Raw genomic sequence first — 12,915 nt, 5'->3', positions numbered from 1 at the left:
AATACAGCTTGTGCGTGACTGCGTGTCGCTTATAGTAGGATCTTAGCTGATAACCGTGACGAATTCCTTGAGCGGAAGACCGCGCCTGCGCAATGGTACAGCCCGGACGGCGAGCCTTGTTTTTCTGATCACCCCGGCGCAATGCTCTATGGCCTCGACATCGACGCGGGCGGCACATGGTTTGGCACAACGCGCGACGGGCTGGTAGCGATGCTAACAAACGTGAACGAGGCGTCTGTGCTGAGAACAGCAACTGGCGACACGCCTCGATCGCGCGGCGAATTGGTCCGGGACTGGCTACTGAAATCCCAAGCAAACGCAGATGTACAAGCATACCTGGACGCTGTCCATGCATGCGCAGACGCATATTCTGGATTCAATTTACTTGTCGGCGTGACAACCGATGGAAACGCGACGCTCGGCTACGTCTCCAATCGACCCGACCCGATAAACGATACCATGCTCGAAGTCGGCCACGCTGTTTATGGTCTCAGTAATAGCACGCTGAGCACGCCGTGGCCCAAGGTCGCGAAAGGCGAACAGCTGCTTTGTGTGGCGCTGGATACATGCAAGGACGAAGCGTCACTGATCGAGGCACTCTTTGGCATGCTACGGTACGTTCCCACCGGTGCTGACCCAAGCTGGACTGCAGGCCCAGTGCGCAGTGCGAGCGAAATGCAGAATACGATCCGCGTAGAGCCGTTCCTTTTCCCTAGCAGCGTAGATCGTACGCGCCGGCTAAGTGAAGAGGACAGCGCAGCATACGCGGCACGAAACGAGCCGTGTCCCATGGGCTGGTATGGTACGCGTACCTCTACAGTGCTGCTCATCACACGTGAAACACCCCCTCGAGCAATCTATGTGGAACGTGACGTGTATCAACTTGGTCTTGGACACGAGCCCCCGACACTGATCGAGCGGCATGACGAGCGGCACGAACGGCGATATGAATGGGTGCTTGCGTAGCTATTTTACACGCGCTGGACCGTGAGCACAGCGACGCGGCCATCGATAGATATATTATGATTGATACCTGCGTGAGTGTGCAAAAGAAAAAACATACTGTTGGCGCCCTCGGCCAAAAGGCCCTCTTGCCAGTCGACGGACGCGGTGTATCGCTTGCCAAACAGCTCGCTGCCCTTCGTCGCTGCTTGGACGAGCAAGTCGCGGCCAATATCGTAGCCATTGGGTACAATCGTGTGTTTGTGCGCGACGTTCTGTATGAGCAAATGCACGACGTACCTCTTCTTTCGACACAGCGAGGAACCACGCGCCAGTATCTGCCTCTGTGCCATTCTGGCGCCAGACCCGGAAATGGTTGCCGCCCGCAAGACTCTCCCAGCAAGAGCCGACCCATACGCCGAGCGACTTGGGAAACATGAGGCTGCGGTATTCGAATAGCTGTGCCTTCCACCCCGCGCCGTCGCCAAGATTCGAGCGCTGCAGCCCACCCAGATGAATATGGAGGCACTCGAACGAGAATCCAATTGAGCGCACATAGTCGAGCAGGCCCTTGTCGCTCAGGACACTCGGATCCGACTTGCCAGAGATAATGACGTTCATCGGCTCGCGGAATCCATTGCCGACGAGATCCAGCATACTTCCACCATGTGTCTCTGGATTTACCCATCCCTGCTCTGCACTTCTATGATTACGCACTGCGTCATCCAGCGCGACATGCGCGTGCACGTCGTCTGCATTGTAGGAAACGACGCGGGACGGATAGTGTTTCGCAATGTGTTGCGCCACTTGTGAAAACACGCGTGGAATGTTGCTTCCATCAATTTGCTTGGTATGCGCATTCGAGCGTGCCGCTGCAAGGCACGCAAGCAGCAGGCCGGCAAGCAAAAGGACACGCATTAGAAACGTGGAGCAAGCCACGGCGGCCCAAGCAGTGCCCATCCCAGTTCTCCACATTACACTACACGCTACGGCTCCGCGAGAGGAAGCTTGGGCGGCCGCGGCGGCGGCGCCGCGCTCCCTTCAGCTTTTGCGGTTTCGCCCAGCATTGGCAAGTTGGACGTGGTTTTATTTGACGCTGCAGTCACAAAAGGCGGCGACGGGGACTCGGACAGTGCATAGTGGCTCTGCAACTTGGCCTTTTCCTCCATGGCGCGCGCCTCGGACCTTGTGAGGAACGGTGTGGATGCCGCAGAAGGGGCATGCGGCGGCGGCGTTGCAACGCTTTCTTCCTGTGCATGTGCGGCACGCTCGGCATAGTGTGCCGCCGCGGCTTCGGCCTGTGCCCGGGCAGAGAGCGCCGCTTTTTCTTCCGCGGCGGTGGAAAACTGCGCGGTGCTCGGCGCGGAGTTTGCTGCAGGTGGCTCGTCGCCACGCTCTTCTCCCGGGAACACTGCACCGTGAGTGTATTGCTGTTGGTACTGCTCCGCCTCGGCGCGTGCGCGTTCAAAAAGACGGATTTTTTCCGCCTCGGCGGACCGAAACGGCGGCGCGCCGCCTGGATTTGCCGTCGCACCTTGCAGTGCATCGCGCATTGGCGGTACAGTGTTAGTGTCGGTGCGCGCAGGCTGGACCGCGTCTATGGACGACGTCCTGGCCGGTGTCTTGATCACGGGAACAGCCAAGTTCAGGGAAGGGTCGTCGTACATCGACACTCGGCTATAGTTGCCATCGCGCTGTGGACTGGCAAAGAACTCTGACATGGGGGGGCGTGGCGAGACCTGCCCGCCCGGTGTGATCACATCGTCAGGCCGGTACATTCCCTGCGGTGGAAGCAAACTCATGTGCTTGGGCCGCGTTGACGGTGCATTCATGTACTGGTTCCGGAAAGACGCGGCCTCCGTATCGTGGTAGATGGAATTGCGTTCGTTTGCGATCCGCGAATCACGCGCGTGGAAGACAAGCGGTCCCCGCGGCGTCGGAGTGCCGATGAATGCTGCATCCTGTGCTAGCAACGGCATTTCCATCCCGCCGTCGACCATCATTTGATCGTAGCCGGCATACGCCGCGTAATCAGGGCTTGTTGGCTGGGTGTCCATGAACACGGGGTGTGTTTCGTGCGATGGCATCGGATCCATTGGCTCCTCATTCGTGAGGCATAGCGCCGGGACGTGTCCGATCCGCGCCATGGCCGACTCGCTCACATTGGCAGAGAAGCCAGAAATTTGGAGCTCAATGTGCTCAAACATGACCCGCTCCTTGCCGACCTCTATAGCAACTCGTAGTGCATGCGAAACCTCAATGTGTTTCGCGGTCAAGACGGACATGAGCGTGTGGTTTTTGGGGATCGTGATCGCCAGATCGTACATGAGGAACTCGCCTTTGCGGATCTTTTTGCGGATGCCACGGTTCTTGGATACAAGAACCTCGGTGCGTTGCTGCGACGGCCGAGCCGTGTCGCCGGTGGTCGCCGTACCTTTTCCGTCGGGAAGGTACGTGACGGTCTGGCGCACAGACATAATAATGTTCTTTAGCTTAACCGTCTCCGGGGCATCGCTGTATACAATGATACGCACTTCCACAGGATCCAGCGCGGCATACGCACGCTTGTTCCAGTACAGGCGCGCGCGGAACGGCCCGGCGAAAGCTTCGTCGTCCTCGGGCACATTGTACAGCGGCCACGTCGAGTGCAGCTCGTGCTTTTCCAGATGAATAGCGCGCACGTCTTGCAAGACCTTTTTGACGAGGGTGCGGCGGAAGAAACCGCTGTGGTTAGGGTGGCTCGGAACGTACCGTTTGATCTGGACACACATGGTAGCGACCAGCTGGTAGCTAATGCCCCCGTTCTTTTCCAGACGCAAAGACGGCGGTAGCTTTTCAGGAACATTCACGCGGAACTCAAATTTGCGCTGCGGTGAGTATAAAGTTTTGCGTACCTGAGGGAGTGTTTGCCATACTTCACCATCGGCAGCGTTGCCGCTAGGCGCGGCCTGCCATACATCGATCGGGCCCTGTCCGATCAGTTCGGTCCATGACTCGCCGGATGGCAGCGTCTCGACCTTGGACATTTCCACACGCAGCCATGCAGCAGAGAGCTGCTTGCTGCCATGCTGGATTTCAATGGTACCTGTTAGATGCGCGGCAGGCCGAGTCTCGGATTCGGGAATGCCGGGGTACCCCTGAAGAAAGTCCCGACTTGGAGGGGGACGCAAGATGCTTGGGTCAGCCATAGACATACGTACATTCGCGGCGGCGACATGCTGCACGGTGTATGAGGAATAACTTGGTGGGCTAGGCACAGACACGTGGGTGTGCGGCACGTAATTTGGGTTGAGGAAGTAAGCAGCTGCACGTGCAAGCTGTATGCGGCCGTGCGCCAGGTGTGGTAGGGACAGAGGTATGGAGTCAAGGTGCAGGGTGTAGAATCAGCGTACAGGCAACTACGAAACATGGTAGGATGAGACTAGGCTCCTCAACGCACGTACGCAAGACACGGTGCTATACAGGAACAATGCGCACAAACGCCCGGGTCGTAACTAGCATCATAACCAAGCACGCCGCATCTAGCCAGAACACATCAGGCAAGCCTCCTTGTTCTCTAAAGAGCATGCAAGACGATCAGCCTCTTCTTGGCGGCGCTTTTGGCGTTCAAGTGCAGCCTGGAATCCATCGTCCTCTGCAGGTGCACCCTCCGTGCGCGGCCCATCATGCGTAACCGTGCCGTCGACGCCAAGACGGCCAACGCCTTGGACGACAGCGTCTGTTGAGAAAACTTGCTGCTTGGCGCGCGCCTCCTCGATCTGGGCCTTATCGGTAGCCTTGGCCTGCAATGCTGCCTGCGACGCATTCTTCTTCGACTCCTTCGCCTCGGCAATGTCCTCCTTGGACACGGTAAACTGAATCGCATTGGCAGCAGGGCGCGTGCGCAAATAATAAGACCCCGTCTTGAGTCCCTTCTTCCAGCCGTAGAAATGCATCGAAGTGAGCTGGCCAAATGTAGGTGCACTGAGGTGTACATTCAGACTCTGGCTCTGGCAGATGAAAGCACCGCGGTCCGCCGCCATATCGATAATCACCTTCTGGCTGATCTCCCACACCGTCTTGTACAGCGCCTTGATACGGTCGGGAATATCGGCAATGTTCTGGATCGAGCCGCCGTGGGCGATAATCTTTTGCTTCATCGACTCGTTCCACAGGCCCTGCTCGACGAGCTCGCGCAAGAGCCACGGGTTGACCACCTGGAACTCGCCAGCGAGAACACGGCGCATATAAATGTTGCTCGTGTACGGCTCGAAGCACTCGTTGAACCCGAGAATCTGGCTCGTGGATGCGGTCGGCATCGGCGCAAGGAGCAGCGAGTTGCGCAGGCCATGCTTGGCAATCTTTTCCTTGAGTGTGGCCCAGTCCCAGAGATCTGTGGGCGTCTTGTTCCACATGTCAAACTGCAAGATGCCCTGGGAAGCAGGCGAGCCTGCATAGGTTTCGTAGGGCCCAAGCTCGGCTGCAATCTCGCTCGAGCGCTCGAGCGCGGCGTGATAGATGGTCTCAAAGATTTGCAGGTTGAGCAAGCGCGCCTCGGGGCTGTCAAACGGATAGCCCATAATCATAAATGCGTCAGCAAGACCTTGAACACCAATACCAATCGGACGGTGGCGCATGTTGGAGCGGCGCGCCGACTCGACGGGATAGTAGTTGATGTCGATAATACGGTTCAAGTTCTTGCACACCACCTTTGCCACGTCGTGCAGGCGCTCAAAGTTGTAGCGCTTCGCAGCGCCCGTGCCCTCGACAAAGGTGGGAAGGGCAATGGAGGCCAGATTGCACACGGCCGTCTCGTCCGGCGAGCTGTACTCCATAATCTCCGTGCACAAGTTCGACGACTTGATCACGCCGACATTCTTCTGGTTGCTCTTGCGGTTCGCAGCGTCTTTGTAGAGGATAAACGGACCGCCCGTCTCAATTTGGCCCTCAAGTACAGCGTACCACAGCTTCTGTGCCTTGACAGTGCGCTTGGCGCGGCCTTCGCGCTCGTAGCGTTCGTACAGCGCATCAAACTCCTCGCCATACGAGTCCGACAGACCGGGGCACTCGTGCGGGCACATGAGCGACCAGTCGCCACCCTCCTGGACACGGCGCATAAACAGGTCGGGAATCCAGAGCGCAAAAAAGAGGTCGCGTGCGCGCACCTCCTCCTTGCCGTGGTTCTTACGCAGATCAATAAACTCAAACACGTCCGAGTGCCACGGCTCAAGGTAGATTGCAAACGCACCAGGGCGCTTGTTGCCGCCCTGGTCGACGTAGCGCGCCGTGTTGTTGAAAACGCGGAGCATGGGAATAATACCGTTACTCACACCGTTCGTGCCGGCAATGTACGAGCCCGTGCTGCGGATATTGTGAATGTGTAGACCAATCCCGCCGGCCGTCTTGCTGATCATCGCACACGACTTGAGCGTGTCGTAAATGCCTTCAATCGAGTCGTCCTGCATCGCGATCAAAAAGCACGACGACATTTGGGGGTTGGGCGTGCCGGCATTGAACAGCGTCGGAGAGGCGTGCGTAAACGCTTTTTCAGACATGTAGTTGTACGTCTCAATCGCGTTCTCTACGTTGGCGCCATGGATACCAACCGCAACGCGCATCAGCATATGCTGCGGCCGCTCAGCGACCTTGCCATTGACACGGAGCAGGTAGGAGCGCTCGAGTGTCTTGAAGCCAAAAAAGTTGTAGTGGAAGTCGCGTTCGTAAATGATCGCAGAGTCAAGCGTGTCCTTGTTTGCCATCACGGCCTCGTACGTCTCGTCCGAGATCATGGGGCTGTGCTTGCCAGTACGAGGGTTCACATAGTCGTACAGGTCCTTGACGACTTGGCTAAACGTCTTTTTCGTCTCCTTGTGCAGGTTGCTGATGGCAATCCGCGCAGCGAGCACGGCATAGTCAGGGTGCGTCGTCGTCTTGTATGCGGCAGTCTCTGCCGCAAGGTTGTCCAGCTCGACCGTGGTCACACCTTCATAGATACCATCAATCACCTTGCGTGTGATTTCGATGGGGTCGACATAGTTCATGTCGAGGCCGTAGCACAGCTTTGCCACACGGGCAGTGACCTTGTCAAAGCGTACCTCTTCTTTGCGTCCGTCTGTAGGGTAAGAGGGAGAGTGTGGCATACATACCTCGCTTGTACACAAAGATCATGGTTGGCAAGAGACGCGTAAGGTTTGAAAAGAACAGAAAGCGCGTGTGTTAAGAGGACAACGAAATGCGATTGCGCGTGCGAAACCAATCGATCCGCCACACAAACGCGACGCGACGAGACGCGTCCTGCTTTACAGCACCACTTTATTGGCGCGTTTCCCTTGATACCTGTCCCAGCGCGCGCGTGTCGCGCCGTGTGCTTTGCTCCTCAGGCGTGCCTTTCGGCCGGCATTGCGCTGTACGCTCGACAAACGAGGCGCCAGCCCACGGGGCATTTTTGAATTAAGTAGGGTCGCGCGCTGCGCGGATATGCACGACTCCCGAAATCCATTCGGCGTGGCTGCAGAGGATATAGCCTGCCCGTTGGGTAGCCCGCGTGTATGACGCACTCTACGCGACGAGTTTCGCGCGGCGTCCGTCCGTTGCGCGGGAATGCGGCAAGCGGAGGGGGAAAAAAAAAGTAGACACAAGCAACGCTGTTTAAGAAGGGACTGTGTTGCTAACCAGATTCTAGGCACTAACTGAGCTCGCCCATCAAGTCTAACGACCACGATAAAATCCACAATGCGGCTAAAGCCGAGAGGGCACGGTATGGATGTAGCCTTTTTTTTCAAGGTCGAGTTAAAACCGTATATATAGGTCCGTCTGCAGAAATCACTAGATTATCCGGGTATGTTTCAATAATGGTCCCAGAGCATGTGCGGGTAGAGTCACAAGGTTTGAAAAAGAATGGTTGGAAACAGGATGCGGATAGTGATGAATTAATCAATTAGCAAAGCTCAACAGGCGTACACAACCGACCGAAGTCAGCCGAAACGTCAACAATACCATGAGCTACCTGTTTACGCGAAGCCATCGCTCACACCGCGGCCGCCAGTAAAGGCCTTAACACCGAGCATGATAATGATGCATAGAAGGAAAGTCAGCTCGATCCAGCCAATCCAGCCAAAAGCAACAATGGTCTTGACAGCAGTGCAGCTCGGAACATAGGGTACTGCGCCGGCCTTTGTCGCGTCGGAGCAGTTAACGTCACCCACCTTCGACGAAAGCGCAGCAGAGCCAGCGAGCCAGAAGATCCATGTAAGTACAATAAACACGGCGTGGCTGGCGATCGAGGAAAGGAAACCACCGATACCGGTGAGGAAGAGAACAATCTGCCCAAGTCAGCATCGCAAACCAAGTAAACACGTACGTAAACAATAGAGAAAATGAAACTCCACCAACCGGCGAAGATCATAAAGCGGGTGCTGTCGCGCACAACTTTATCAGAGGGCTGGCCATTGTTGTTGAAGCTCGCCACAACAGCGGACGAGATGATGGCCACAATCAAAGAGAAAAGGGCGAAAATGCCGAACGCGATAGGGTGACCGCGACGGACCGTAGAGCTAAGGTCGAAAGACATTGATGTGGGTATGTCGGTAATAGGAGAACAAGTTGTACTTCGCACGTAACGGTCAAGTTATGTGAAGGAAGTTGGAGAACCTGGTTCGGCTGTAAACTTGTGGCAAGTAGGGGGCAAAAACAAACACAGTTCCCGATATGGGGCCCGGAATGTAGGCTACCGATTAATCGCACCGAACTAGGATGCGCAAACTGCTAATCCTTGCTGGCATGACATAAACCATCCAATGTGCTATGGACACTATGCCGCAAAAGGCCGAAATGCCGATGCGCTTGCAGTTTTCTGTTCGCGTCATTATGCATACAAAATTGCATTGGGCCTATAGTAAAGATGGGTAAGTTATTGGCACGTGGAGGGTGCACGCCATGCATCCCCCAGACATGCGCGCCAGTTGCCATGTGGTGAAAACAAGATCGGGAATTATGAGATAAAAAAATGAAAAAATGAAAAATGACTTTACCCGGGCTCGAACCGGGGACTTTCACGGTATAACCGTTGACACGCATGTTAACGTGATACTCTAACCAACTGAGTTATAAAGTCGTTCGCTATCCGGGTACTATGAGGCGTATTTACTTGAGCCTGTGTACCAAGGCAAGCAACCGCAGGGCATGGCTACGGTGGTCGGCGATGGCGCTATAGTGCAAATGCTTTGAAGGAATGTGTGTCGCATGGGTATCTATGACATGAACAAGAATCACTCGTCTATTCCTCATCTTCCTCTTCAGACTCCTCCTCAAACTCATCCTCCTCCTCCTCAAACTCCTCGTCGTCCTCAACACCCTCGTCATCCTCATCCTCGTCCCCGTCCTCGTCTTCGTCCCCAAATGCAAGGTTTCCATCTTCCTCATCAAAACGAGCACCGCGAAGTCCTTTGACCTTCTTGACATTGAGTGTCGAAAGATCCTGCTTGCCGAGATGAACACGGCCGACCATATCGCCCATAACGTCCGTGTCAATGTTCTTGCGCTTGCCTTTGCCTTGCGTGTTCCTCTGCTCGGCCGTCTTCGGGCGCCGGAGCGCCTGCAGCATACGATCACCCGCCGGGAGACGCCTGCGAAGCTCAAAGTCGATCGAAGGGCCGCACGAACTCAGCTCCACCCGGGGCGTCTTGGACCCCGATGCGACCATGCGCACCATGTACACACGGAAATGCACAACACACGACGGCGCCTTGTGCACTAGAGTGCCTCCTGTGATCTTGTCCGAGAGCCCCGCAGCGCGGTAGAGACTCTCGAGATCCTGCGATGGCTGTTCGGCCTCCTTCTTCGTCGATGGTGCAATGGTCACAGAGATGACGTACTCAAGGCCACTGAGCGCAATATTGTTGGGTTGCAGCTCTTCGCCGCGGTAGAAGTCAAGTAGGAGTGACTTGAGATGCAGGAATGCATTGGAAGCTTCGTAGCTCGCACCTGCCGCTTGCAGGCGGTCGCCCTCCAGCGTATCTGCCGCAAACTCGGGCCCTGAAAAGTGAAAGAGGGGGCGCATGCCAACACTGGGCTTCGGTCCCTTGAATATACGTGTATCCACCGCGTCTAGAATGCCCATTTCGAGAATATCCAGCACCTGGCCGTCAAACAGGCGCACCCAGCACAAATTGTCTGGCCGCTTCTTCTGGCTGCTGCCTACAAGAAACAGGCTAGCATCGTTCTTCTGTCCCCAGAACTCAATACTGGAGGCATCCTCGAAAGGAAGCACGTCGTTGTGTTTGTTGAATGGGATCACCTCTGGTTTTTTTAATGCAGCAAGGTCCTTCATCACCATGTTCACCTTTTCCGACGTGCGGCTGCCTTTGACAAAGATTGACGTCTTGGCATTCTCATACTCTTTCGACTCGCGTTGCGAAAGTGCGCGCTTCGAGCGCGCATTCTTCGGCTTCACCACAGGAAGCATAGCGCTGGTAAAAAGTAGAGGGGCGAGCGCCACTTTTTTTTTGCCTCGGCCGGGTCCAGCGACAACATTTGTGCACTCCACTTTCTGCCGCCATGCTTTCGTCCGTGGCTTGGGTCGCGCGCGGAATTGCAGCGAGACATCCGTCGAGGCTTGAGTTGGACGACGCAGAATTAGAGCGTGTGAGCAAATTGGCCAATGTTGAGCTTCAGGATGCGGAGCAGCAGTTGCGTGTGGCAGAAAACGCCGATGTGGACGGCTGGGAAGACGTCGACGACGGCGCAGAGATGGAGGAGGACGAAAACACCAACGACCCCGACGATCTGAGTCGGTATAAACTGGACGAGTACGATAACAAGCCTAGTCAGACGATTGCTATGGGTGCGCTGAGCAATATCCGCGGTGTGCAGGCGTTCCGGAATAACGACGACGATCCATACATTACGCTGAAAAACGATCCTGCCGACGAGGAAGAGGAGCGCGAGCAGCTCGAGGTGCTGCCCGGAGACAACATGCTCCTTGCGGCCAAGACAGATGACGATCTATCGATGGTCGAGGCGTATATATACAATGCGCAGGACGAAAACCTCTATGTCCACCACGATCTGCTGCTTCCTGCCTTCCCTTTGCACCTAGAGTGGCTAGACTACGCACCCGCCCCGATTCTGGATGGCAGCCACCAGAGCCCTGCGGGCACGATGGGCAACTACGTCGCAGTCGCCACGATGGACCCCGAGATCGAGATCTGGAACATGGACGCAATCGAGGGCATGTACCCCGACGCGATCCTTGGGCGCAAGGACCTTACTGCCGCACTGAACGCGCCATCTGGTACTGGGAAGAAGAAGCGCCGCGTGCCCAAGGAGCGCGTCCCCAATCCGCACTACCACGTTGATGCCGTCCTGTCCCTCTCCTGGAACAGGCGTGTGCGGAACATGCTTGCATCTGGCTCTGCAGACACTACGGTAAAGATTTGGGATCTGTCGCGGCCTTCTGCCGGCAATAGTTCCAGTGCGCTGCGCAGCTTTGATGCGCATACGGACAAGGTGCAGAGTGTCGCGTGGCAGGTGAGTGGCCCGGGGATGGCGCAAGGGGCAGAGAACCCAGCCGTGCTCTTGAGCGCGGGCTACGACAAGACCGTGCGTGTATTTGACACGCGCATGCCGGAGCAGGCGCTTGTTGCTGCGATTGCTGCCGATGTCGAGGCGGTGCGGTGGAATGGATGGAAAGACCATGCTTTCCTTGTGGCGCTCGAGACGGGAATTGTGCAGGGCTTTGACGCACGCCAGCTGGGGCCGACACTGACGGGCGACACTGCACAGTTTACGCTCGTCGCACACGATGGTGCATGCACAGCTCTCGATATCTCGCCGCATATACCAGGCTGTCTTCTTACGGGAGGCACAGACCGCCAAGTGAAGCTGTGGAGTGTAGAGGATGGCGATGGCGGCAAGCCACGAAGCGTCAATCTTGTAACAGCACGCGACTTGGACGTCGGCAAGGTGTTTACCGCGAGCTTCTCGCCGAACGATCCGCTGACGGTTGTTGCGGCAGGCTCCGTCGGCAAGCTGCAGGTGTGGAACACGTTGTCGAATCCAGGTATGCGGCGTACGTTTGGCGATCGCCTGCGTCGTTTGGACGAGCACGCACCGCGTCATCCCGCGCGAGTAGAGCCTGTCGAGGTAGACGCTGTGCAGGACCGTCCTGGTATAGTCGGTCTCGAGGAGGATGCTGAAACGGACGAGGACGAGGACGAAGACATGAATTAGTGGCTCGCGCCTTCATAGTACATGCTCTATATGCACGTGCATCTATTCGACAGGGGCTTGGCGCGCCATGCAGGGTGCTGCGCAGCTCGCCGCGCGGCGATCCACGCAGCAGTGCACCGGCGCGCACCTCCACATGTACACCACATGGCCGCCCAGAAAAACTGGCCGATTGCTCCATTTTGCCCTAATGGCGGACCTGGACATTTTTGAGGACGCGCTCTTGACCGTGTTTGACTACCACCAGCCAGCGCACGGAGACCCAGGCTCCGACAGCACATATACCCATACACAACTCCCTTCATGGTGCGACGTGAATGGGACTCGCACAGTGCAGTACCGGATCCCAAATACGACGAGCACCAATACCAAGCTCTTTGCACACCACCAATGGGATGCAGGCATCCACCTGGCCAACTTGCTGGCGAGTGCGGTCTCAGGCGACGGCCCTGCTTGGGCAGATCCACGCGCGAAATGCGTAGTGGAGCTTGGTGCAGGGACGGGACTGCCTGGCCTCGTCGCTGCTGCGCTTGGCGCTCGCTCGGTGCGTTGGTCGTTGCTGACCACAGACGGTCTTGACAGACTACCCTGATACCGAGATCCTCGCGAATCTCGCGGCGAACGCTGCTGCACTAAAAAAGCGCGCACCCCTCTTGCTACCGCTGCAAACAATGGGCCTTGCGTGGGGAGACGCAGCGCAGGAAGCGTACGTTGTCGTGTGCTGACCACAGCAATCTTGCGGGGCGCGCAGAGATGCTACTTGCTGCG

General features: G+C 56.6%; 7 protein-coding genes and 1 non-coding gene across 8 annotated transcripts; 3 read left to right on the top strand and 5 right to left on the bottom strand.

Annotated features, from left to right (window-relative positions):
* Positions 1–141: 141 nt before the first annotated feature.
* Positions 142–966, top strand: MVES1_003796 (uncharacterized protein; the record flags this gene model as incomplete). The annotated part of the gene is made up of 1 exon (XM_056208609.1): positions 142–966. The coding sequence occupies one exon, from the start codon at positions 142–144 to the stop codon at positions 964–966; it is 825 nt and encodes a 274-aa protein (XP_056064584.1).
* Positions 967–971: 5 nt separating this feature from the next.
* Positions 972–1,860, bottom strand: MVES1_003795 (uncharacterized protein; the record flags this gene model as incomplete). The annotated part of the gene is made up of 3 exons (XM_056208608.1): positions 972–1,033; positions 1,064–1,217; positions 1,243–1,860. 3 exons carry the CDS (start codon positions 1,858–1,860, stop codon positions 972–974), a joined length of 834 nt encoding a protein of 277 aa, XP_056064583.1.
* Positions 1,861–1,928: 68 nt separating this feature from the next.
* MVES1_003794 (uncharacterized protein) lies at positions 1,929–4,159 on the bottom strand (the record flags this gene model as incomplete). Its single annotated transcript, XM_056208607.1, has 2 exons — positions 1,929–4,116; positions 4,143–4,159. 2 exons carry the CDS (start codon positions 4,157–4,159, stop codon positions 1,929–1,931), a joined length of 2,205 nt encoding a protein of 734 aa, XP_056064582.1.
* Positions 4,160–4,463: 304 nt separating this feature from the next.
* Positions 4,464–7,089, bottom strand: RNR1 (ribonucleoside-diphosphate reductase; the record flags this gene model as incomplete). Its single annotated transcript, XM_056208606.1, has 2 exons — positions 4,464–7,033; positions 7,068–7,089. The coding sequence occupies 2 exons, from the start codon at positions 7,087–7,089 to the stop codon at positions 4,464–4,466; spliced, it is 2,592 nt and encodes an 863-aa protein (XP_056064581.1).
* Positions 7,090–8,942: 1,853 nt separating this feature from the next.
* Positions 8,943–9,034, bottom strand: MVES1_003792. Its single transcript has one exon. It is a non-coding gene; the product is annotated as a tRNA-Val (tRNA).
* A 162-nt stretch (positions 9,035–9,196) lies between these two features.
* On the bottom strand, positions 9,197–10,384 carry RPF2 (rRNA-binding ribosome biosynthesis protein rpf2; the record flags this gene model as incomplete). The annotated part of the gene is made up of 1 exon (XM_056208605.1): positions 9,197–10,384. The coding sequence occupies one exon, from the start codon at positions 10,382–10,384 to the stop codon at positions 9,197–9,199; it is 1,188 nt and encodes a 395-aa protein (XP_056064580.1).
* Positions 10,385–10,476: 92 nt separating this feature from the next.
* On the top strand, positions 10,477–12,150 carry PWP1 (rRNA-processing protein; the record flags this gene model as incomplete). Its single annotated transcript, XM_056208604.1, has 1 exon — positions 10,477–12,150. One exon carries the CDS (start codon positions 10,477–10,479, stop codon positions 12,148–12,150), a length of 1,674 nt encoding a protein of 557 aa, XP_056064579.1.
* Positions 12,151–12,337: 187 nt separating this feature from the next.
* MVES1_003789 (nicotinamide N-methyltransferase) lies at positions 12,338–12,872 on the top strand (the record flags this gene model as incomplete). The annotated part of the gene is made up of 2 exons (XM_056208603.1): positions 12,338–12,691; positions 12,717–12,872. The coding sequence occupies 2 exons, from the start codon at positions 12,338–12,340 to the stop codon at positions 12,870–12,872; spliced, it is 510 nt and encodes a 169-aa protein (XP_056064578.1).
* Positions 12,873–12,915: the final 43 nt, after the last annotated feature.

Source organism: Malassezia vespertilionis, chromosome 9, assembly GCF_029542925.1.
Source record: "Malassezia vespertilionis chromosome 9, complete sequence".
NCBI classification, from domain to species: Eukaryota; Fungi; Basidiomycota; class Malasseziomycetes; order Malasseziales; family Malasseziaceae; genus Malassezia; species Malassezia vespertilionis.
This window is presented reverse-complemented; position numbering and strand designations above follow the sequence as displayed.